The sequence below is a fragment of the Rhinoderma darwinii genome, chromosome 1, assembly GCF_050947455.1.
Source record: "Rhinoderma darwinii isolate aRhiDar2 chromosome 1, aRhiDar2.hap1, whole genome shotgun sequence".
Classification (NCBI taxonomy): domain Eukaryota; kingdom Metazoa; phylum Chordata; class Amphibia; order Anura; family Rhinodermatidae; genus Rhinoderma; species Rhinoderma darwinii.
This window is the reverse complement of record NC_134687.1, coordinates 322,077,273-322,101,532: the sequence shown is the minus strand read 5'-3', so window position 1 is coordinate 322,101,532 and position 24,260 is coordinate 322,077,273. Positions and strand designations below refer to the sequence as shown.

The 24,260-nt window shown below is 42.9% G+C and overlaps 1 protein-coding gene across 12 annotated transcripts in view; it reads right to left on the bottom strand.

The window, feature by feature from the left end:
• Positions 1–24,260, bottom strand: part of SHOC1 (shortage in chiasmata 1) — a 307,702-nt gene that overhangs the window by 248,130 nt on the left and 35,312 nt on the right. For 11 of the 12 annotated variants that reach the window (XM_075825602.1, XM_075825611.1, XM_075825607.1 and 8 more), the window contains 3 exons: positions 20,911–20,992; positions 7,559–7,694; positions 5,209–5,310 (listed from right to left, as the gene is read on the bottom strand). In XM_075825602.1, coding sequence (XP_075681717.1) covers positions 5,209–5,310; positions 7,559–7,694; positions 20,911–20,992 — 320 coding nt within the window. The remainder of the gene's footprint in view (positions 1–5,208; positions 5,311–7,558; positions 7,695–20,910; positions 20,993–24,260) is intronic. The other variant, XM_075825604.1, reaches the window with a different exon arrangement.

Here is a 24,260-nt window from a genome sequence, read left to right as displayed (position 1 = left end):
GTGTCTGTGTCTCTAATGGCAGCCGGGGGTCTAATAAAGGCCCCCAGGTGTGCCTTGAGTGAATGCCTGCTAGATCATGCCGCAGGCATGACCTAGCAGATGCCTGTCCGTGTTAAACGGCCAGGCAGTAATACACTGCAATACAAAAGTATTGCAGTGTATTATAAATGCGATCGCAGAATCGCATATTATAGTCCCCTAATGGGACTAGTAAAAAAGTGAAAAAAAAGTTTAATAAAGTTAATAAAAAAAAAAATTTGAAAAAAAAGAAAAACCCAGCTTTTCCCCTTACAAAATGGTTTACTATTAAAAAAACAAAATAAAGTTAAAAACGTACACATATTTGGTATCGCCGCGTCCGTAACGACCCCGACTATAAATCCATCACATTATTTAACCCGCACGGTGAACGCCGTAAAAAAATTAATAAAAAACTATGGAAAAATTGCTGTTTTCTGTGAATACTGACTTTAAAAAAATGTGATAAAACGTGATCAAAAAGTCGCATCTACTCCAAAATGGTACCAATAAAAACGACAAGTCGTCCCGCAAAAAAAAAGCCCTCACACAACCGCATCGGCGAAAAAATAAAAACGTTACGGCTCTTCAAATATGGAGACACAAAAACAAATAATTTTGACAAAAAAGCGTTTTTACTGTGTAAAAGTAGTAAAACATACAAAAACTATACAAATTTGGTATCGTTGCAATCGTAACAACCCGCTGAATAAAGTTATTGTGTTATTTATACCACACGGTAAACTGCGTAGATTTAGGACGCAAAAAAGAGTGGCGAAATTTCAGATTTTTTTCTATTCCCCCCCAAAAAAAAGTTAATAAAAGTTAATCAATAAATAATATGCACCTTAAAATGGTGCTATTAAAAAGTACAACTTGTCCCGCAAAAAACAAGACCTTATACAGCTATGTCGACGAAAAAATAAAAAGGTTATAGCTCTTGGAATGCGACGATTGAAAAACGTAAAAAATAGCTTGCTCATTAAGGTCCAAAATAGGCTGGTCATTAAGGGGTTAAAAAGAGCTTTACATAAACGCTAGCGTTTTTAACACGTTTACACATCGGTTTTTTTTAGCGCTGTGTAAACAAGGCCTTAGGCTTTTATACACATGGCAAAGCCATTTGCACAGAGCGCCTTTGGAGGAACACAGAGTATCTATGGCTCCAGACAGTAACGTATGGTGCCTCAGTACAGTGCTGTATTGAGGATATATTTTCAGCAATGCTTTCAGAGGAGAATACTCCACAGTTTTTAACAATGTATGAAATAGTAAGCATATGGAGATACAGAAAAGCCTCTTAAGCTTTAATGGGTGTCATTTTCAGGAATGACCTCACAAGTGTTCATGCTCTTGCTTGTGCTCTCAGTTGGCCACTGGGGGCGCATGGTAAGGTGAGCTCATTCCATCTGTTCACATGTTGTGATGCTGTATGGTGGTGTCTGTTGCTGTAGTGCTGCACTTGTGGAGGGAAGTGGCCCAGAGCCAAGGAGGCTTGGCACTGTCTGTTAGCATGGGTGCTTTTGGACCACTGGGTTGCTCCCTCTGCTGGAGCGGTGCTGCAGTGGCGGGGGCCTACTTTAAAGAGGTCGCCATGAAGTGGCAAGTGGGCTTATACAATTTGCTCAAAATGTTTACAAAGAATCTCATGTTCATGTTTCTAAATTATGCCTAGCGGCTCAGATCAACATATGTGGATGTGCGGTCCATGTCTAATTTCTCCCAATGTGTAAAGGATCTGCCAGGCACAGCTTCGGGGTTAACTCCCAGAACTAATCAGTCAGCACCTGAGAATACATCCCTGAGACTGACTCCTGCTTCCACCATTCAGGCTGGCAGGCTTAGGAGTGGGAGAGCCTATCGTAACCTGGCCAGACTCAGCTAGCTCCCGCCCTCGGTCTATTTAGGCCTGCCCTTCCTGTCCCTCGGTGCTTGTGATTCTTTTCGTGTGGTTTCCTGGCCCAGCTACAGCTCCTTCTATTTTGTTCCTGCTCCATACAGACCCTGGCTTACCGACTACTCTTCTGCTTTTCGTTTTGTACCTCGCACACTCCTGGCTTGACTCGGCTCGTTCACCACTCTGGTTGCTCACGGTGTTGCCGTGGGCAACGGCCCCTTTTCCTTGCTTGTGTTCCTTTGTATGTATGTCGTGTTTGTCGTGCACTTACTGAGCGCAGGGACCGCCGCCCAGTTGTACCCCGTCGCCTAGGGCGGGTCGTTGCAAGTAGGCAGGGACAGAGTGGCGGGTAGATTAGGGCTCACTTGTCCGTCTCCCTACCCCCTGCCATTACACAATGTTGAAATTTTATGGCTCTGTACAACTCAAAAGTTTTGCGGGATGAGTTATACCTTTCAATGGCAACATTTTGAGGTACATGTTTATTGAAACCTTTCCCGTCGCTGCACAGGCTTTTTACATCGGGAAAGGGTATTTAAATATGGCACCCGCACAGAAGCAGATCGGGCGCCATAGCCGCCGTGTTTCTGCTGTGTTACACAGCAGGGACCCAATGGTTGAGATCAGAAACATCTCTGATCGCAAGCATTTAACCCCTCAGATGCGACACCCGGTATCTGAGTGGTTTTACCTTCACTTTCTTTGCGCTAGCGGTCATCGGATCCCGCGCAGCGAGAACGCAGGAGCCGGTGTGTTCCTCTAGCAGCTGGGAGCCTTGTGAACACTCCCAGCCCTGCTATAGAAAGATTGCTGTGGCAGGTCTCAATAGCAATACACTGGTTTTGCCATAGACTGCAATACTGTGACATTGCAGTATATGGCATAAGCAATCTAATGATCGCAGGTTCGAGCCCCTAGGGCTTCAAATCACCCACCTTTCCCTAGATCATATATAAAAATAATTAAACAAAAATAAATATAAATATTTTAGGTATCCCCACGTCTGAAAATGCCCGAACTATAAAAATATTTATCCAATACGGTGAACGTCGTAGCGGGAAAACACAGTGAACACCGTAAAAATTAAACTCATAAGAAAATGGCACAACTGCTGTATTTTTTCCAATTCCACCCCATGCTATATTTTTTTCCAGCTTCCCAGTATATCACACATAATATTAAATAGTACCATTAAAAAGTACAATTTGTCCTGTAAAAATTAAGCCCTTATATGTCTGTGTTAACGAAAAAATAATTTAGGACTTTTTGAAGTCGGGGAGGAAAAAACAAAAGCATAAAAATGAAAATTAGTCTGGTCCTGAAAGGGTTAACCCTTGTTACATGTTATTTTTTTTTTATACTACGGGTCATAGTTATTGCGGTAATACAATATATGTATAGTTTTATTTAATATTATAGTACTTTTGCACCCTAAGGCCTCATGCACACGGCCGTGCCCGTAATGACAGCCCGCGATTGCAAAGTATGGGAGCACGGCCCGTAAAATCAGAAAAGTAGAACATGCTCCATATTTTCCGGCACGGTTCTACGGCACGGACACCTTTCCGTAGCATTACGGAAAGGTGTCCGCGGCCAATAGAACCGGGCGGGTCCGTAATTGCGGACCGCAATTACAGAGTTTTTCTACGGTCGTGTGCATGGGGCCTAAAAGAGTGTTTTGTGGGAACAGAATTCATTTTTGTGTCACTGCATTCCACGAGCCATAACTTTAAAATTTTTCGGTTTATGCAGCAGTATGAAAAACTATTTTTAGCGACACGAGTTGTAATTTCTATAAGCACCTAATACATATATAAATTATTGATTGTAAATATACTAATGGGCCAGGGGGAATAAATATTATGGTATCTTTATTTTACGGGTCATTACAATTTTGGCGATACTTTATATGTATCTTTCTTATAGTGTACAATTTTCCCTAAATTAACTTATATTTTAAATTGAAAATTATTTTCTAAAATTTTGTTTTATTTCGGACAATTACATTTTTTTACTATACTTTCTTTTATTAGGGTCACTAGGGTACTTGAATTTACAAACTCTATAATGCTTTGGAATACTTAGGCCTCATGCACACGACCGTAGCCATGTGCACGCCCGTCATTTTTGGGTCGGCCGGATACGGAGTGTGAGCCGCGAGCCACCCACAAATCACGGGCCGTGCACATGGCCGCAGCCATTATTTTCAATGAGCCTGGACCGCAGAACACGGCCGTAATAAGGCTTGCCCGTTCTTTCTGCTATCCGGGCTCTGAGAACCACGGTCGTGTGCATGGCCCCATAGGAATGAATGGGGCCGCAATTCTCCCGTGGATTTTCGGGGGAATTGCGGCCGCAAAAGCACGTTCGTGTGCATGGGGCCTTATTATTCCTGTCCCGTCCTGGGACATCAGGAAAGCAAATAGGAAAGATTTCCTGATCTCACTGTACAGGATTTGCTCATGTCCTTGAACAAACAGAGCAGTAATACCGCCATATGCCGCAGTGAGCCATCACTGCAGGATTTCTACTTTATCTCTCAGAAACATGCAGGCACTGTTTTGATGTCAACTGGCATCAACTATTAAATTGGTTCTTACTAGTACGACAACTGTTTTTTTTTGTCTCAGCTGTAAGCATCTATTGCTGTTTATAACACTGTTGCTATTGCAAACATCACAGAATCATCCAAATTACATAAAGTGGTACTCCAATGATAACATGGGAGAAGGTCATTCATGCACCCCCATCTCTTCATTTAGTTCACTTGAAGTTATAGAAAGCTAAGGCTGTGTTCACATCAGCCTTGCTTTCCGTTGAGGGGTTCCGTCGGAGCTTTCAGTCGGGGGAACCCCTCAACGGAAGGGCAAACGGAAACCTTAATCGACTGCGCTATTGATTCCGTCAAAATAACGAAACCCTTTCACAATGGTGACAAACGAAAACTATTAGCAAAGCTTCCGTCACCATTGAGATCAATGGTGATTCAAACGGAAGCTAAGGTTTCCGCTTGCCTTTCCGTTGAGGGGTTCCCCTGATGGAAAGCTGCAACGGAACCCCCTCAACGGAACGGCAACGCTGATATGAAGAGGCCCTAATTCCCATCACTTTTGTAATGACATTTCATATGACATTCAGATTGACATGTTAGAAAGTTACAACCATTTTAAGAACAAACATATCATTTGAAAATGTAACTGGGCTCTAAGGATTGTTTATATATATATATATATATATATATATATATATATATATATATATATATATAAAACACTATTTGTTATTTAATTTACCAGTGTCCTCCATATCTTCTTTTTTACATGGATCTAAGTTTCTTTGAATTGTATTTCGCTCAATGAAATAATCATCCTCAGGAGATATTTTGGTAGATAAACCTGAAAACAGATACAAGCTCTATCATAACAAGGGTAGCACATGTAAAGTTGGGATCAAAAGAGACATTTTATGGTTTCATCATTTGATATATATGCAGCATTTTTAAGTTTCTTACATCCACCAAAGACTGATTGTTAATCTCCTTGTAATTGCGTTAGACAACACACTTGCAAGGCAGACATCACTTTCCATCAAATTGAAGGCTCATGACAATCCTATATGGTTATACATACATTCTGCACTGCTGAGATAACCGTTGTAAAGGTCTCAGTGCAGCAGATGCATTGTAATGTGCATTGACAAATGTATAATCAAAGTTTAGAGAAGACATTTACGAGACAATGAATAATAACAATAACAACATCAAAACTGCCAGAGCGTATACAACAAATATAGCTGTATTTCTTCCACCTTAGATCTAAGTTTAATCAGCATATTCTACACACAGCATCACATTGGACTGTGTTCTTTATTTATCTGTCTGCCAATAATTGGAAACTAAAGTCTAAACGCATGAGCTACCGGAAGGAAAAATTGTAAACCAGATCCACACTGCTCAGTTTGGATGGTTTTCCTTTGAGTCAAAGCCAGAAGTGATTTCAACAGAGAAGAAAAGTATTAAAGGAACAGTGTCATCACAAATAATTTTTTTATATGTTAAAGATGTTAGTGCTTTAATAAAAACGTTTATTTTCATTTGTGTGTTTGTGTTTTACTGTTTCTTATTTTTACACTTTTTTCTTCCCTATGGGGGCTGCCATTTTTTGTTCCATTTCTGTGTGTGTCGATTAACGACACACACAGACATGGAGTACGGCAGCCACAGTCCCATAGGGACTGCGAACGGCTCCCGTCCCATTGACTGCCGTGTACGGCGTCTGTGTGGGAACTGCGCATGCGCCGCTCCCACACAGTCCTATTCGAAATTGGCGCCGTCCGGCGCCATTTTCCTGTGGACCGGAAGTCGCGGCCGGACAGTAATATTACTACTTCCGGTCGCGGCTTCCGGACTTGTGCACATGGAACAGCGGCAGCAAAGGGAGCGGACGGGCCGGAGGGAGCCGCGGCGGCAGGAGCAGGTAAGAGATTTCAATGTATGTTAGTGTTTGTGTGTGTTTACTACTGTATGTAAACCTACTACACTGTGGGTTACCTCAAAAAATGGCGACACACAGTGTAGGAGGTTAAACCTTTCAAACCCCTCGTTTATCCCGGCACTAGCCAGGATAAAGGAGGGGGGGATGCTGAGAGCTCACTAGAGCGAGGGCTTTTAACCCAATGTTGCAATGCTGCAATTTTGGGAACTAGCTCCATCTAGTGACCAAAAATGGGTAGTATTATAAATTAGAATTAATTTATAATATTTCCTGACTATTTCCTGACTCGTGAAAAAAATAAAAAAAATTTGAACCATGTTTAATCACCCACACACTAAATGTTTAATTTTTAAAAAAAAAACATGTTTTTCTGGCAACACATTCCCTTTAAAGGGGAGACTAATACTCCTCATTCATTTAATTTAATCCAAAAAAGAAAAGCTTCACCAAAACTGCACTCACTTGACAGTTTCCATATGTCCTATTTACTTTCTGTTTATTACTTGCTGCTGACTCTTTTTAAATCTCTTTCATTCCCTACCAAAGATCGGATATCCCCGATCTTCGGATTAGTAGGGATCAGTGGTTAGAGCCCCACCTTAACAAATTTGTGGGCTTTCTAGTCAATATGCCATAAATATTTTTTCTTCACGGCTAGATTATAGGGTGGGCACATGGGACACATATCCTGGGGCCTCTACCACTCGGCTGTCTCCATTACGTCTATATACTTCAATTGAAAGGGCCATGGGCATGTGTGGCCACCTTTCCTATATTTGGCTTTAATAGGGGTTAGGTGGGGACCCCCAATCCCACCTCTGGAACTCCTCCTAACCCCCTATTGCAGCTACATATAGGAGAGGTAGAACATTTTTGCCCAGAGGCCTCAACCAACCTTAATCCGGCCCGGTCTGTCTTGTGAAACTGCTTTAAGATGGAACAGAAGCATCTGTAAAAGTAGAAAGTAGATGACCATACTAAAAGTGCAGCTGATACTGCTGTACTTTTACACTGGTGCAAACTGTAAAAAGTGGATTTTATTTATTCTTTTGAAAGGTAAGTGCCCTCTTCGGTCTGAACAGATTAGATCTTGTTGCTTGCAACTGTAAGATAAATACAAAAAATAGCATCGTGCATGCATTCCCATTACCTGTTATGTTTGTCTTTCCATCCTCCTCTGACATTTCTTCAGGAGCAATCTGCAGAATTGTGATGAGTTCAGACACGGGCAATCTGGATTGTGTAGACTCTTTCAATTCCAGAGTACAAGGCAGGGAGAGACACTGCTAGTCCCAAATAAGAAAGTGCATTGTACTTTAATGTGGCAAATGTTATTTGTACAGGGGTGGGGCGAGAGGTAGTCACAATAAGGGCACGTTCAGACGCGGCAGAAATTTCCCACTGCAGATTTTGCTGCACATTTGCAGCAATTATGCAGCGATTCAATCTGCTGCAAAATTTGATTATGTGAGGGCGAATCTAGACGTGTGGATTTCGAGGCGGACTTGCCGCAGGTTTCAGCCTTTTCATTGCACAGGCTGAAATCGCAGGGAAAATCTGCTGCTTCTCCACAACAGACTGAGGATGCTTCGGAATGTAAATTCTGGACTTCAAGCTATTTTCCGCACCGTTGTTTTCTAAAATGCCTGCACTAAGTAAACTAAAAAGCTATAGAAACTGAAGAAAGAAAAGTCTGCTGCAGATTTTCTCTGTGGCCTGAACGTGCCCTAAGGGCATGTTCAGACGTAGCGAAAATTTTTTACTGCAAATGTTGATGCAAATTCGCGGCAGCAACATTTGCATATTTTTACAGGTAATTCAGATTGAAAAAAAATCTTATTTTTTTATTTTATTTTAATGCCAGTGGCTTGGTGCAAAGTTTTGGTCACAATTGAATGCTTCTTTCTAGTTGTGATCTATGTTGGGACCCCATTTCGTGCACCTATCAAGTCTAGTGTGATCTGAACCACTATGCAGGTAATTCAGATGTTGCAGATATCACATTGCATTGCAAAGGCTGAAATCCACAGTCAAATTTCACTGCTTTTCCACAACATGTAACCCAGCAAAAGGATTGTATGGCATTGAGAAATGGGAGGTTGTGGCCGGCCACTAGAGGGCGCTGTGAGGTTAGTACATCGACAGTGTTTAGTGTGTGGAGGGATATACAAGAGAGGTCTAGTGAGGAAGTGTCTGGAGAGAGGTCTGAGAAGCGCTGGACAGGAAGAGAGAGAGACTGGACTGAGAGAGCTGTAGCAAGTAAGGAAGACATTGTGACTCAGATAACTGTAAAAGATAAAGAGCATTCTGGCCAGCAGCAGAGCATAAGTAATGTGAAGTATCAGACACGCATTTACTGGAGTTCCAAGTTAAGGAGATCCGGCGGAGTTAAGAAGAGAGTGTTTAGAGCAAGAAGCTGAAGACGCCATTTTTGAGCATAAGGTAACATAGAGCCATTAACTGCCGGCTCATCAGAGAGTGCATTGTATTACATTGCCGGACCTCAAAGATCACATTACACTAAACCTGGAAGCTAAGAGACTTTATTATCCTAAGGCACCGGATAAAGAGAACATATTTTAATCATTACGGATTATAAGAGACTGTGTTATATTGAAGTGCCGGATAAAAGCAGAGACTGTATTGTTTACCGAGCACCAGTTATATTTTGCCTAGAGCTCAAGTTTTTGACTGTTGTCATATTTTCTGCATGTTCAGTAAAGACAAAACGAATATAATCCCGGTGTCAGTAATTATTGTCCTTAAAGTCATATTACAACTTGGCGTAGTCGGCAGGATGGATGCAGATACAATGGACGAGACAACATTATCATCCAGTGTGACCCATCCAATGATACCGGTGGGAGCCCTCTTAAATCATTTGCCAAAGTTTAATGGATCTGATCTATTGTTGGAAGATTGGAGTGAACGGCTGGAAGGAGCGGCACGGCTCTGTAATGTCGCTCCACATTTAAAAGTAGAATTGGCGCTAAGTACCTTAGAAGGAGAAGCTAGGAAAACCGTTTTGTTACAGCCAGCACGACACCGGCAAACCTTCGAACAAATTCGGCAGCTATTAGATGATGTGTATGGGGATACGTCCTCTGAGGGCATGATAAGGAAGCGATTCTTTGCCCGCCAGCAAAAAGAAGAAGAGACACTGGCGCAGTTTGCAAATGGATTACAGGAAATAATGGCAATGTTGCAACGTAAAGAAGAACAATCAGCCGGGTCCTTTACCAATGTACACGTTGTATTGCGGGATCAGTTTGTAATAGGTCTCAAGAATCCACCGTTAAGGAGAACTCTGAAGGAAAAGTTAAAGAAAGAACCAGATATGACGATTCATCAATTATTGACGGAAGCTATCGCATTGGAAAAAGAGGAATCGGCCAGCACTGATACGGTGGTCAGGCAAGCAGAAATTGTAACCAAGAAGAACCCCGACATGGAGGCAAGGATGGAGTCATTGGAAGGTGCCATGAGAGAGTTGAAAGCCGCTATTACTAATAAGCCTGACCCTGGAACTCCAGTTCGATACTCACAAGAGAGACAGTCGTTTGCAGATGGGAGGAAGCAAGGTAGGAATGCTCCAGACCCTACCATCTGCTATAATTGTGGCCGAGCAGGACACAGTGAGAACGCATGCAATTTCTAGCAATATCAGAGCAATCGCAGGAATTTAAACTAGAACGACCTGTAGTTGAGGGGCAAACTACAGGGGAGTCCACGGATACATGCCCTGCGTTAGATGCTACAGATATAGTGGGGGAATGTCCCGTCGTCGTAGCAAAATTCAATGGCGTTGAGTTGTCATGTTTAATCGATACTGGATCTCAAGTGACCACTATGGATAAAGTTGTGTTTGAAACTTATTTCCCTTCCTTGTTATGTGAGAAGAGTGACACTTGGATAAGACTCAAGGCAGCTAATAGTTTACCTATCCCTATCCTGGGAGTTATACAAATGGACATTTCAATATGGAATCGTGATTTGAACAAAAAGGGGGTTATCATAGTAGAAAAAGCTATGGACTCTGAAATTCCCGTGATTCTAGGAATGAATATATTGCGGGACTTAGATGGAGTAATGTCACAAGAGCTGGGCCCAAAATACTGGAAACAAATACCCACTCAACGACCTTCTCAAATGGCTTTACAGCGCACTTTAAAACATTGTCGCATTAATGGAGAACTGTTAAATTGGCCTGGAAGGGTAGGACTGGTTAAGATACCAGCCTCTCGAAGTATACAAGTACCAGCAGGCCATGAAATGTTGTTACCCTTGCCAGTGGGTACTAATAAAGTGTTAAAGGGCACCACTGTGTTAATTGAATCAGCTCTGCAGAAAGAAGGAGTAGCCGTGGCCCGGTCGATATGCAAGGTACAGGCTGGACAAGTATTATTACGAGTGGTTAATATCACGAAACAAAATGTAACCTTATTTCCCCGGGAACTAGTAGCTGAAGTGTTTCCGGTGAGGGAGGAACAAGTGGAAAGCCGTTCAGATTGGCAAGTGAGTTATCCTTGTGAAAGTGTAGCTGTGGTTACAGTGTGTCGAGCCACCACTCAAGCTAATGACACCATTGGGAGGCGATTACTGGAGCAAATACCTTTAGAAGGAACGGATTTGACTACCAGACAAATAGATGAAGTGGCGGGAGTGTTAGGAGAGCACTCCAAGGCTTTTTCCAAGAATGAAGCAGACTTTGGGTTGACAACAACTTTAGAACATGAAATACATACGGGAAATGCTCACCCGGTACGAGAACGATACCGTACCATTCCGCCCGCTTTTTATCAAGAAGCCAAAGTGTTGCTAAAACGCATGCTAGACAGTCATGTTATCCGACCCAGTAAAAGTCCATGGGCTTCTCCCATAGTATTAGTAAGGAAGAAAGATGGAAGCTTGCGGTTCTGTGTAGATTACCGGCGATTGAATGCCTGCACCGTCAGAGATGCATACCCTTTACCACGAATAGAAGACTCTTTGCTGGCTTTGGGTAAGGCCAAATACTTCTCTACCCTGGATTTGGCCAGTGGGTACTGGCAAGTACCAGTTGCAGAAGAAGATCGAGAAAAGACTGCATTCATCACCCCTATGGGGTTATACGAATTTTTGAGAATGCCGTTCGGTCTAACCAATGCACCAGCTACATTTCAGCGCTTGATGGAAGTTTGTTTGGGAGATTTAAACTTTGAATGTTTGCTCATCTACCTAGATGACATCATTATCTTCTCAACCACTTTCACAGAACATTTGGAAAGATTGAAAGTGGTACTTACGCGTATCGAAGAACATGGTCTAAAACTAAAACCGGGCAAATGTCACTTGTTTAAAGAAAGAATTGAGTACCTGGGACACGTGGTTACTAGAGACGGTGTACAACCAATGGATGCCAAAGTACGAGCCGTGCAACAATGGCCGGTACCAAAGACAGTAACAGAGCTTAGAAGTTTCCTAGGACTGATTGGATATTACAGACGGTTCATACAGAATTTTGCTAAGGTGGCTGCTCCCCTATATGTGTTACTGAATGGAACCAAACCGGGAGTCGATCATAAGAGAAGTATCACTTGGGGGATAGAGGCTGAACAAGCCTTCCAAGAGTTAAAAAGACGACTAACTGGTGCTCCTGTCTTGGCGTATGCAGATTACTCTCTACCATTTGTTTTGTGTACCGATGGAAGTTTAAAAGGATTAGGAGCTGTTCTTTCTCAAGTGCAGAATGGACGGGAACGTGTCATTGCTTATGCCAGTCGGACGCTGAGAGATGGGGAAAAGAATCCGGACAACTATAGCTCATTCCGGTTGGAACGTTTGGCAGTCGTATGGGCGGTTACCGAGCGATTTGCAGATATCTTGCTGGGCGCAGAGTGTGTGTTATGGACTGACAATCCATTGGTTCATTTAGACTCGGCCAAATTGGGTGCTATGGAGCAACGTTGGCGAGCACGACTTAGCAAATTTAAATTTACTGTGAAGTACCGCCCAGGACGAGCTAATGGGAATGCAGATGCCCTGTCCCGTAATCCAGTAGATTTGCCTGAAGGACTGACTGAAGAGGAGTTAGAGGAAACAGAGACTCCTAATTTCCTTGCCAATGAAGTACATGATCAGATGCCAGGTGAGAATATTCAAAGTGCTCCGGTGCATACTGGGGAGCCCATAAGAGAAACCATCGATCAATGGACTGCTGAAGAATGGAAGAAACAGCAGTTGCAAGATATTCAAATTCGGACTGTAAGAAGATGGGTGCTAGAGAGATACCGACCCAATCAACGAGAGCGATTGCGATTGTCTGGAGTGGGACAGAGAATATATCGCCAACGAGATAGATTGGCAGTAAAACAAGGGATATTGTACCGCCGAGTATTCCTACCGACCATGGAAGGACCCGTCTGGCAAGCTGTGTTGCCGGAGCGAGAGTTAGAAAGTACGGTTAAGTGGATGCATGAGAAAAAGGGGCATTATGGTCCTGAAAAGACTTTCCGTTGGTTGCAACAATTCTACTATCATCCTTTGCTGTTTGCAGTGGCACAGAAAGTGTGTCAGAACTGTAGAAATTGCACCCTGGCCAGAGCGGCTGAACAACAAGCTCCGGTGGGGCATATACAGACGCATTATCCATTACAGTTGGTCATGATGGACTATTTGACAGTAGATGAGTATTTACAAGGGTACAGATATTTATTGGTTGTGATAGACCACTTCACCAAATTCACAGTGGCCGTACCTACCAGAGATCAAACGGCTGAATCTGCGGCACAGGGATTGTGGACTCATTTCATCTTACCCTATGGATGTCCTTCACAGCTTCACTCTGATCAAGGAGCTTGTTTTGAGGGGCGAGTAATAGAAGAATTATGCAGATTGTACCAGATTAAAAAGACCCGCACGACCCCGTATCACCCTCAAGGGAACGGGGCCTGTGAAAGGATGAATCGGACCATATTGCAGTTGTTGCGAACACTGGAGAAACAAAAAAAAGAGAGATGGCCTGACTACATTGCAGAATTAATCTGGATCTATAATAACACTGTACATGCCACTACTGGATATTCTCCTTTTCTGTTAATGTTCGGAAGAAATGGACGATGTCCCCTAAATTTAATGATGCCTATCCCGGAAGAACAAGAAGAGTGGATTCCGCAGACCTGGATGTGGGGTCATCGACGCAAGGTACAAGAAATGTATAATTTAGTGGCGCAGAGACTGGGGCCTCATGATCTTACAGTAAATCAGAAATTGAAGGAACTACCTTTGCAAGTGGGTGATAGAGTAATCGTGCGAAACCAGGGTGCAAGAAGAGCAGGAAAGCTGCAATGGAAGTGGGAAACCTTGGCGTATGAGGTGGTGCGTCAGCCCAATCCATATATTCCTGTATTTGTAATCAAGCCGGAGGGTAGTAGTGGCCCTTTGAAAACCGTACACAGAAATATGCTGAGACCCTGCACATTTATAAGTCGTGAACCAGAAGCAAACACTAGAGATCCTCCTGTTGCAACACCCGTTCCCATAGATGAAGGTTGGTGGAGTCCGCCGGTTCAAGTACCAGAGAGACAAGAAAGTACCAGTGAAGTACAAGAAGAGAATGTTACTCCTGTGGAAGAAGAGTTGTCACAGGTACGTCATTCTCAGCGATCCAATTTTGGAAGACTTCCTTCTAGGTTTGAAGGATTTGTGACGCCACAGCAAGTTGCCGGGACGGCAACTGATAAACCTGGGGGAAAAGATGTAACCCAGCAAAAGGATTGTATGGCATTGAGAAATGGGAGGTTGTGGCCGGCCACTAGAGGGCGCTGTGAGGTTAGTACATCGACAGTGTTTAGTGTGTGGAGGGATATACAAGAGAGGTCTAGTGAGGAAGTGTCTGGAGAGAGGTCTGAGAAGCGCTGGACAGGAAGAGAGAGAGACTGGACTGAGAGAGCTGTAGCAAGTAAGGAAGACATTGTGACTCAGATAACTGTAAAAGATAAAGAGCATTCTGGCCAGCAGCAGAGCATAAGTAATGTGAAGTATCAGACACGCATTTACTGGAGTTCCAAGTTAAGGAGATCCGGCGGAGTTAAGAAGAGAGTGTTTAGAGCAAGAAGCTGAAGACGCCATTTTTGAGCATAAGGTAACATAGAGCCATTAACTGCCGGCTCATCAGAGAGTGCATTGTATTACATTGCCGGACCTCAAAGATCACATTACACTAAACCTGGAAGCTAAGAGACTTTATTATCCTAAGGCACCGGATAAAGAGAACATATTTTAATCATTACGGATTATAAGAGACTGTGTTATATTGAAGTGCCGGATAAAAGCAGAGACTGTATTGTTTACCGAGCACCAGTTATATTTTGCCTAGAGCTCAAGTTTTTGACTGTTGTCATATTTTCTGCATGTTCAGTAAAGACAAAACGAATATAATCCCGGTGTCAGTAATTATTGTCCTTAACCCCTTCAGGACCAAGCTCATTTTGGCCTTCAGGACCAGACCCATTTTTTCAAATCTGACATATTTCACTTTATGTGGTAATAACTCCGGAACGCTTTTACCTATCAAAGTGATTCTGAGATTGTTTTCTCGTGACACATTGGACTTTATGATAGTGGAAAAATGTGGTCGATAAATTCAATATTTACCAGTGAAAAACACCAAAATTTGGTGAAAAATTGCAAAAATTTGCATTTTTCTAAATGTAAATGTATCTGCTTGTAAGACAGGCAGTTATACCACACAAAATTGTTGCTAATTAACATCCCCCATATGTCTACTTTAGATTGGCATCGTTTTTTGAACATCCTTTTATTTTTCTAGGACGTTACAAGGCTTAGAACTTTAGCAGCAATTTCTCACATTTTCAAGAAAATTTCAAAAGGCTATTTTTACAGGGGCCAGTTCAGTTGTGAAGCGGCTTTTAGGGCCTTATATATTAGAAACCGCCAAAAAGTCACCCCATTTTAAAATCTTCACCCCTCAAAGTATTCAAAACAGCATTTAGAAAGTTTCTTAACCCTTTAAACGTTTCACAGGAATTAAAGCAACGTAGAGGTGAAATTTTCAAATTTCATTTTTTTTTTGCAGAAATTCATTTTTATTCTATTTTTTTTGTAACACAGAAGTTTTTACCAGAGAAATGCAACTCAATATTTATTGCCCAGATTCTGCAGTTTTTAGAAATATCCCACATGTGGCCCTAGTGTGGTAATGGACTGAAGCACCGGCCTCAGAAGCAAAGGAGCACCCAGTGGATTTTGGGCCTCCTTTTTATTAGAAAATATTTTAGGCTCCATGTCAGGTTTCAAGGGCTCTTTCGGTGCCAAAACAGTGGAAATCCACCAAAAGTGACCCCATTTTGGAAACTACACCCCTTGAGGAAATTATCTAGGGGTATAGTGAGCATTTTGACCCCGCAGGTTTTTTGCAGAAATTATTGGAAGTAGGCCGTGAAAATAAAAATCGTCATTCTTTCAAAGATTATGTAGGTTTAGCTAATTTTTTCTAATTTCCACGAGGACTAAAGGAGAAAAAGCACCACAACATTTGTAAAGCAATTTCTCCCGAGTAAAACAATACCCCACATGTGGTTATAAACGGATGTTTGGACACACGGCGGAGCTTAGAAGGGAAAGAGCGCCATTTGGCTTTTGGAGCTCAAATTTAGCAGGAATGGTTTGTGGAGGCCATGTCGCATTTGCAAAGCCCCTGAGGTACCAAAACAGTGAAAACGCCAAAAAAGTGACTCCATTGAGAAAACTACACCCCTTGAGGAATCCATCTAGGGGTGTAGTGAGCATTTTGCCCCCACAGGTGTTTCATAGATTTTATTAGAATTGGGCAGTGAAAATAAAAAAAATCCTTTTTCTTCAATAAGACGTAGCTTTAGCTCCAAATTTTTAATTTTCTCAACAAATAAAGGAAAAAAAGAACCCCAACGCTTGTAAAGCAACTTTTCTGGAGTACGGCAATACCCCACACGTGGTCGTAAAATGCTGTTTGGGCACACGGCAGGGCTCAGAAGGGAAGGAGCGCCATTTGCTTTTGGTGTACAGATTTTGCTGCATTTGGTTTCTGGTCGCTATGTTGCATTTGCAAAGTCCATGTGGGACCAAAACAGTGGATCCCCCCCAGAAGTGACGCCATTTTGGAAACAACACCCTCAAGGTATTCACCTAGGGGTGTAGTGAGCATGTTAACCCCACAGGTGTTTTGCAGAAATTTGTGTGCACACGATGTGGGAGAATGAAAATGGGAATTTTTCCTTAGATACGCCAATATGTGGTGCCCGGCTTGTGCCACCATAACAAGACAGCTCTCAATTATTATGCGGTGTTTCCCTGTTTTAGAATCACCCTACATGTGGCCCTAATCTTTTGCCTGGACATTCGACAGGGCTCAGGAGTGAAAGAGTACCATGTAAAATTGAGGCCTAATTTGGCGACTTATAAAGTATTGGTTCACAATTGCAGAGGCTTTGATGTGAAATAATAAAAGAAACCCCTGAGAAGTGACCCCATTTTGGAAACTGCACCCCTCAAGGCATTTATTAAGAGGTGTAGTGAGCATTTTCACCCCACGTGTCTTTTCCATAAATGATTGCGCTGCGGAAGGTACAAATTAAATAGTTTCCCTAGATATGCCAATTCAGTGTCAAATGTCATGCCCAGCTTGTGCCACTTTTTTTTTTATATACACCGTTCACCGTACGTTATAAACTACATGTTACCTTTATTCTGCGGGTCAGTACGATTCCGGCGATACCAAATTTATAGAACTTTTTTATAACTTTTTGCACAATAAAATTACTTTTGGAAAGAGAATGTATTTTTTCTGTCGCCAAGTTGTGAGAGCCATAACTTTTACATTTTTTCGTCGATGGAGCTGTGTGAGGGCTTGTTTTTTTTGCGAGACGAGGTATAGATTTTATCGGTACCATTTTTGGATACATGCGACTTTTTGATCACTTTTTATTTCAATTTTTGGAAGACAGTGACCAAAAAAACAGTAATTATGGCAGTGTTTTTGAGTTTTTTTTTTACGGCGTTCACTGTGCGGAATAAATAACATAATATTTTTATAGTTCAGGTCGTTACGATCGCTGCGATACCAAATATGTATGGCTTTATTATTTTTTTCAATAATAAATGACTTATAAGGGAAAAAGGGCGATTGTGTTTTGTGTTATTATTTGAAACTTTTATTGTATGTTTTCCAACTTTTATTTTTACTTTTTTTACACTTTTTTTTACACTTTTCTTTAGTCCCACTAGGGGACTTGAATGTCCAACTATTTGTTTGATGTTCTAATACATTGCACTACCTATGTAGTGCAATGTATTGGAACTGTCAGTTGTTCACTGACAGCAAGCCGATTAGGCTCCGCCTCTGGGCGGGGCCTAATCAGCTTACGTAATGGCAGACAGGAGTCCATTGTTAGGGCTCCTGTTGCCATGGTAGCAGTCGCCAGCCTTGCCATCGCATGGCAAGGCTGCCGATTTTCTACAAACCTCTAGGATGCAGCGATCACAATGGATCGCTGCATCGAAGGGGTTAATGCCAGGAATCGGAGCTAGCTCCGGTTCCTGGCGATAGATCGGGGTGTCCGCTGTAACATACAGCGGACACCCACTGCTGATGACGCCGGCTCAGCTTCTGAGCCGGAAGCTGAGCCGGCGCCATCTTGCCGATGTTACCGGAAGCCTCCTGGGCCCCGCCGACGACGGGGCATAGGAGGATTCCGTTACAGGCTGATCGGGAGGTAAGCATTAGCCCTCCGATCGCCTTTGCAGCCACCGGCAACCCAGCGATCACGTTGCTGGGGTGCCGGTGGCTATAAACTCCTCACATGCTGCGATCTCTATTGAACGCAGCATGTGAGGGGTTAATCGGTCGGATCGGATGCTAGCTCCGGTCCTGGCCGATACCTTAGGGTGCCAGCTGTAACATACAGCTGTCACCCGGTGGTGATGTCGCTGGCTCAGCTCCTGAGCCAGCTTCATCTCCATGACGTATATTTACGTGAAAAGGCGGTAAGCCACCGATTTTAATGACGTATATATACGTGATCCGGCGGGAAGGGGTTAAAGTCATATTACAAACAGAACGTGCATGCTGAGGAGTGAAAATTCTGCAATGCAGCCTAAATTCTGCACTGTTGTTTTCCGCAACGTCTGAACGAAGTTACCTAAAATCGTATAGAAACCAATGAAAAAAACGGCTTCTGTAGATTTCCACTGCGGATTGCAATTCCGCCACGTCAGAACATGCCCTAGGAGGTCGCATATGGAACAATTGGGGGGGGGGGGCAATTTGTGAATTAAAAAAAAAACTATGATCTGTCATTAAATGAATTACTAACCAAGTTGAGAGCTATAAGGGCACATTCACATGTGGTGGAATTGCTGTTGAATTCCGCTGCGGACAGTCCGCAGTGGAAATCTGCAGCAGCCGGTTTTTACATTGGTTTCTATACCTTTCTAGGTAAGTTAGTTCAGATGTTGCAGAAAATAACTGTGCAGAGTTTAGGCTGCGGTGCAGAATTTTCACTCCGCAACATTCACATTTTGTTGCGGAGAAGCAGCGGAATTTCACTGCGGATTTCCGCCTTTGCAATGCAAAAACTGAAATCTGTGGCAAGTCCGCTGTGATATCTGCAACGTCTGAATTATCTGTCAAATATGAAAATGTTGCTGCAAATTTGTAACGAATCTGCAGCAACACTTGCAGCGAAAAAATTCTGCCACGTCTGACCATGCCCTTATTCTTTTCAAAAGTGTGGAATAGTAATAAAAAAAAACAAAAAAAACACAAAGGTATATACAAAGTAAATGTCTGAATGTCTGCAATAGCAAACAAGTAAAAAGATATAGATGGTTTTGTAGCAAAATGATGCAATTCTAAAATGGAATTAACTATATTATACCTACTGTGTGATGTAAACAAAATGCAGATAATAGCAAAAGACAAATTGCCATGAACGGTCTAGCTTGATCAGAAAGTCTTGTTTGAAATACACATACACTGACCTGTTTTTTTGTAATGTAAAGTAATTCAACAACTTTTTTGTCAAACAACAAGACAATTTCAGAATACTTTGGATAAATACAAATATGCCGCCAGAATTTGGCATAGCTTAGGTACACACCAAGAATCCACAACAATATTTTTAATGGGGCGTGTCCCTACACACTGACACTGTCCAATCAGTGCTGACAATAGGGACACACCCCACTGACAAGGAGAACGGTCGCTTCTAGCTGTAATTCATTGATAGATTTCGAGGAGGAATAACAGAACAACACTAAGGTTATGTGCGCACACAAAATAAAAGACGTCTCAAAATACGGCTCCTGATTTTCAGCCCATTTTTTAATCAAAGTCGCGTTTTTAACAGCTGAAGAAGTGACATGCACCGTGACCCGCTTGCTTTTTTAAGCGGCCGTTTTGACCGCGTAAAAAATGCTCCGTCGGAACAGAACGCCGTTTTTCCCATTGAAATCGATGGGCAGATGTTTGGAGGCGTTCTGCTTCAGATATTTCAGCCATTTTTTGGGACTTTTACGGCCCGAAAACACTCCGTGTGAACATACCCTGATAGTTCTAAGAAAAGATGCTCTAGCATTGTCATTTTATGGGGAACAAAAGTATTTACCAAAACATACATGTCAGCAGAGGTGACAGCTCCTCTTTAGGCTGGATTCACACATGCAGTAGATGTTTTTTCTAGCGTTTCAGCTGCATAAAAAAAACTAATGTAAAAATGCAATTTTTTATGGCGTTTTAACATGCGTTGTTGGTGGTGTTTTTTTATTTCGTGTTATTTTGTACATTCAGTTTTTTATAGTGTTTTTCAAAGTCCTATAGAGAGGCCTATTGGGAAAAAATACACCAGTGACCACAAAAAAAAACACCACAAACCAAACCGCAGTGTATGAAGTGCGTTTTATATTTGAATATAGACTTTAATGTAACATCTGGCTCTCCCAAAAAACGCACCTAAAAAACGTAGATAAAAACGCCATTAAAAATTAAATGAAAAACACCGCAAAATTCTGGAGCGCAATTTTTTCTGTAAAATGGATCTGGGAAAGCGTAGCTTTTGTTATGAACAGAAGCATTAACGCAAGTGTGAACAGAGCTTAAGGTGGTAGAAGAGATGCATGTTTACCAGAATGAGGTCAGGTAGGTTGGCTACCTATGCAGCATCTTTTGGCTAAAAAAAGTTCTATTCTTTGGGGCACATTTCTGGGAACAGTTTCATTATCTTACAGTAACTGACAATTAGTAATACATATAACTGTGTAAAGACAGACGTTCAGTACTTTTGTGATAACCAGATATCAAGGACTGTCAAAGGCTCGCTAGCAGTAAGAATTTACAAAAAAAGTATTTGTACAGATGTTTATCTCATCTCAAGCAGTTTATCTAATCACTTGTCATATCAGAGATAATACATGCTACACAAATCCAGTAGTGTTTACTTGCAACTGCTAAACTGTGGTGCTCTGTACCTCATCTGTACTTGCAGGCAGCACATGGAACTCTTCCAAGAGTAGATTTGGCTTCAAGTCTTCTTCTATTGATGTCTTCATTCTACAAAACAAAATGAAATGGCATGATATTACATAAAAGTATAGCGTTTCCTTCATACCACATAGCTCTCCTTTACAGTGAATAATAAGGGGATTGTGGCTTTTGTGTATAAAATGTTCCCTCTGAGTAATGAGTGAAACATTGAATAGTACATTTTAGGTGATCAGTGCTCAATTTGGAAACCAGGGACAGCTATTCTCATAGAAGATGAGAGTTATGTTTCCTCTTTTAACCAAATCCGGATAAACCTGTTAACCAATATGCTAGACCAGGGGTCTCAAACTCGGCCGGGTAAGTGGGCCGCATATAGAAAAAATGGGAAGTTGACGGGCCGCATTATTTTCAAATTTGATACAATACAAAATTATTGTTAATCAATTAGTTATTTGAACTACTATAACACTATATTACTATAATAATAATACTACATTACTATAATGATAGTGCTAGGTTTAAAATTTGAGATATTTCTCCACGTGCTTATTTCAACAATCCAGCTTTCCAGTTTAAGTGTCGCTAAATGCAGTCCGGCGGCTCAGTTAGCACACATGTCAAGATTGGGCAGCCCCTTTTTAGATAGTGCCGCAGTGCCCTCTGTGGATAATGCAACACACCCCTAGATAAGGCCACAGTGCCCTCTGTAGATAAGCCCACAGTGCCCTCTGTAGATAAGGCCACAGTGCCCTCTGTAGATAAGGCCACAGTGCCCTCTGTAGATAAGGCCACAGTGCCCTCTGTAGATAAGGCCACAGTGCCCTCTGTAGATAAGGCCACAGTGCCCTCTGTAGATAATGCAACACACCCCTAGATAATGCCAGTGTCCTCTTCAGATACTGTCACACACCCACTTGTAGATAACGCCACAGTGCCCTCTGCAGAGGCTGCCACAGTGCCCTCTGCAGAGGCTGCCACAGTGCCCTCTGCAGAGGCTGCCACAGTGCCCTCTGTAGAGGCTGCCACAGTGCCCTCTGTAGAGGCTGCCACAGTGCCCTCTGTAGAGGCTGCCCCAGTGCCCTCTGTAGAGGCTGCCCCAGTGCCCTCTGTAGAGGCTGCCCCAGTGCCCTCTGCAGAGGCTGCCCCAGTGATGTCAGGGGCTTGCCCAGAGCTGGAGTCCCAGGCAGAGTGCTAGTAGGCTCTTCCTGGGACTCTAGCTGTGCTCCTGACATCACTGGGACTCCTGCTCTGGGGAAGCCCCTGACATCATTGTCGATGTATGGACAGCGATGTCAGAGGCTTCCCCAGAGTCCCGGAGCAGAGCCGATAATAGCGCTCTGCCCGGGACTCCGCTCTGGGAAAGACCCTGACACACTGTCCATATATGGGCAGCGATGTCAGGGAATTCCACAGAGTCCCGGAGCAGAGCCGACACCAGCGCTCTGCTCGGGACTCCGGCTCTGGGGAAGCCCCAGACATCGCTGTTCATATGTGGACAGCGATGTCAGGGAATTCCACAGAGTCCAGGAGCAGAACCGACACCAGCGCTCTGCTCCGCTCTGGGCAAGACCCTGACACACTGTCCTTATATGGGCAGCGATGTCAGGGAATTCCACAGAGTCCCGGAGCAGAGCCGACACCAGCGCTCTGCTCGGGACTCCGGCTCTGGGGAAGCCCCAGACATCGCTGTTCATATGTGGACAGCGATGTCAGGGAATTCCACAGAGTCCAGGAGCAGAGCCGACACCAGCGCTCTGCTCCGCTCTGGGCAAGACCCTGACACACTATCCATATATGGGCAGCGATGTCAGGAAATTCCACAGAGTCCCGGAGCAGAGCCGACACCAGCGCTCTGCTCGGGACTCCGGCTCTGGGGAAGCCCCAGACATCGCTGTTCATATGTGGACAGCGATGTCAGGGAATTCCACAGAGTCCCGGAGCAGAGCCGACACCAGCGCTCTGCTCGGGACTCCGGCTCTGGGGAAGCCCCAGACATCGCTGTTCATATGTGGACAGCGATGTCGGGGAATTCCAGAGTCTCGGAGCAGAGCCGATAATAGCGGCTCTGTGTCCCGCGGGCCGCAGATGACAGCCCCAGGGGCCGCATGCTTGAGATACCTATGCTAGACTAAGGGCCACTCGGGCCTGAAACCGGTCAGCTTCTGTTCTAGGTGTTGTCCCTGATTTTATGGAACCTCAATAAAAGCCGCATTTTGTTCAAGATATTGATGATGGAAACTTCTTGCCTTTCTGCTACAATTTGGTGCAGTCCTGCACCCTCCCTCCGCGCATCTACTTGGTTGGTGAGCTGGATAAAAATCAACTGTTTCTGTTTTGTTAACCAACTTCAACCTATTGCAGTGTTATGTTCAGTTATGTTCAGTCTCAGAAGAAGAAAAACATACCTTCCCTTAACTGAGGAGACTGAGGACATTTCAGGTCACTTCTATAAAACTGTATTCTATACAATATATTGGTTGTTCATTACATTGTATGCACCCATTTATATATGAAATCTATTGTTGTAAGGAGTGTGCAAAGTATTCCTTAACAGATGTGCACCATGTCAAGTAATATGGCAAATATTACACTTCTTTCACATTACTCTTAGTAAATGTTCCCCAATTTGTGTTCAACTAGAAATATAGTAGAAAATATGGCATTTTGCCACCCCAAAATATATATATATATATATATATATATATATATATATATATATATATATATATATATATATATATATATATATATGCGCCCTGGTAGAATGTTGCAATCCCACTATGTCAGTTTTGTGCATCAAAAAAATTTCATACATTTTCAACAAAGTAGACATGTCATCAGGGCTGCCTCCAGGTATATGTGGTTACTTGGGTAATAGTCTAAACAATAAAGCCCCCCCCTTTCCCATCTACCCTACCCTTGACAAGCATAGAGTATGTTTAACCAGATCACTATGGGCGCCCAAGCCCTGTGGTCCCTGGATTCTGCCAAGGTTCTAACACCCCTTAAAGGGGTTTCCCCACTAAACACGTTTATCAGGCTATACAGAGGCTAAATGATAAATGTATAATTGCTGGAGACACCATCACTAGGATCCCCACCGATCACTAGAACGGGGGTCCCGTACCAAAGAGATAACCTAGTAAAGGAAATAATATTTTTGTGGTCTGACTCATTGATATGTTTGATTCTGTCATGGTAAGCCGCCATGTCGGCCACCGTCCCCCGCTTACCTGTGGTCGGCATTCCGCTCGGTCTTCCCGCCATAAATAATTTTTTACTCCGCTGCGAAAAGGGTCATGTCTTAAGAGATTGCCATATGGAGCCAGAAAAC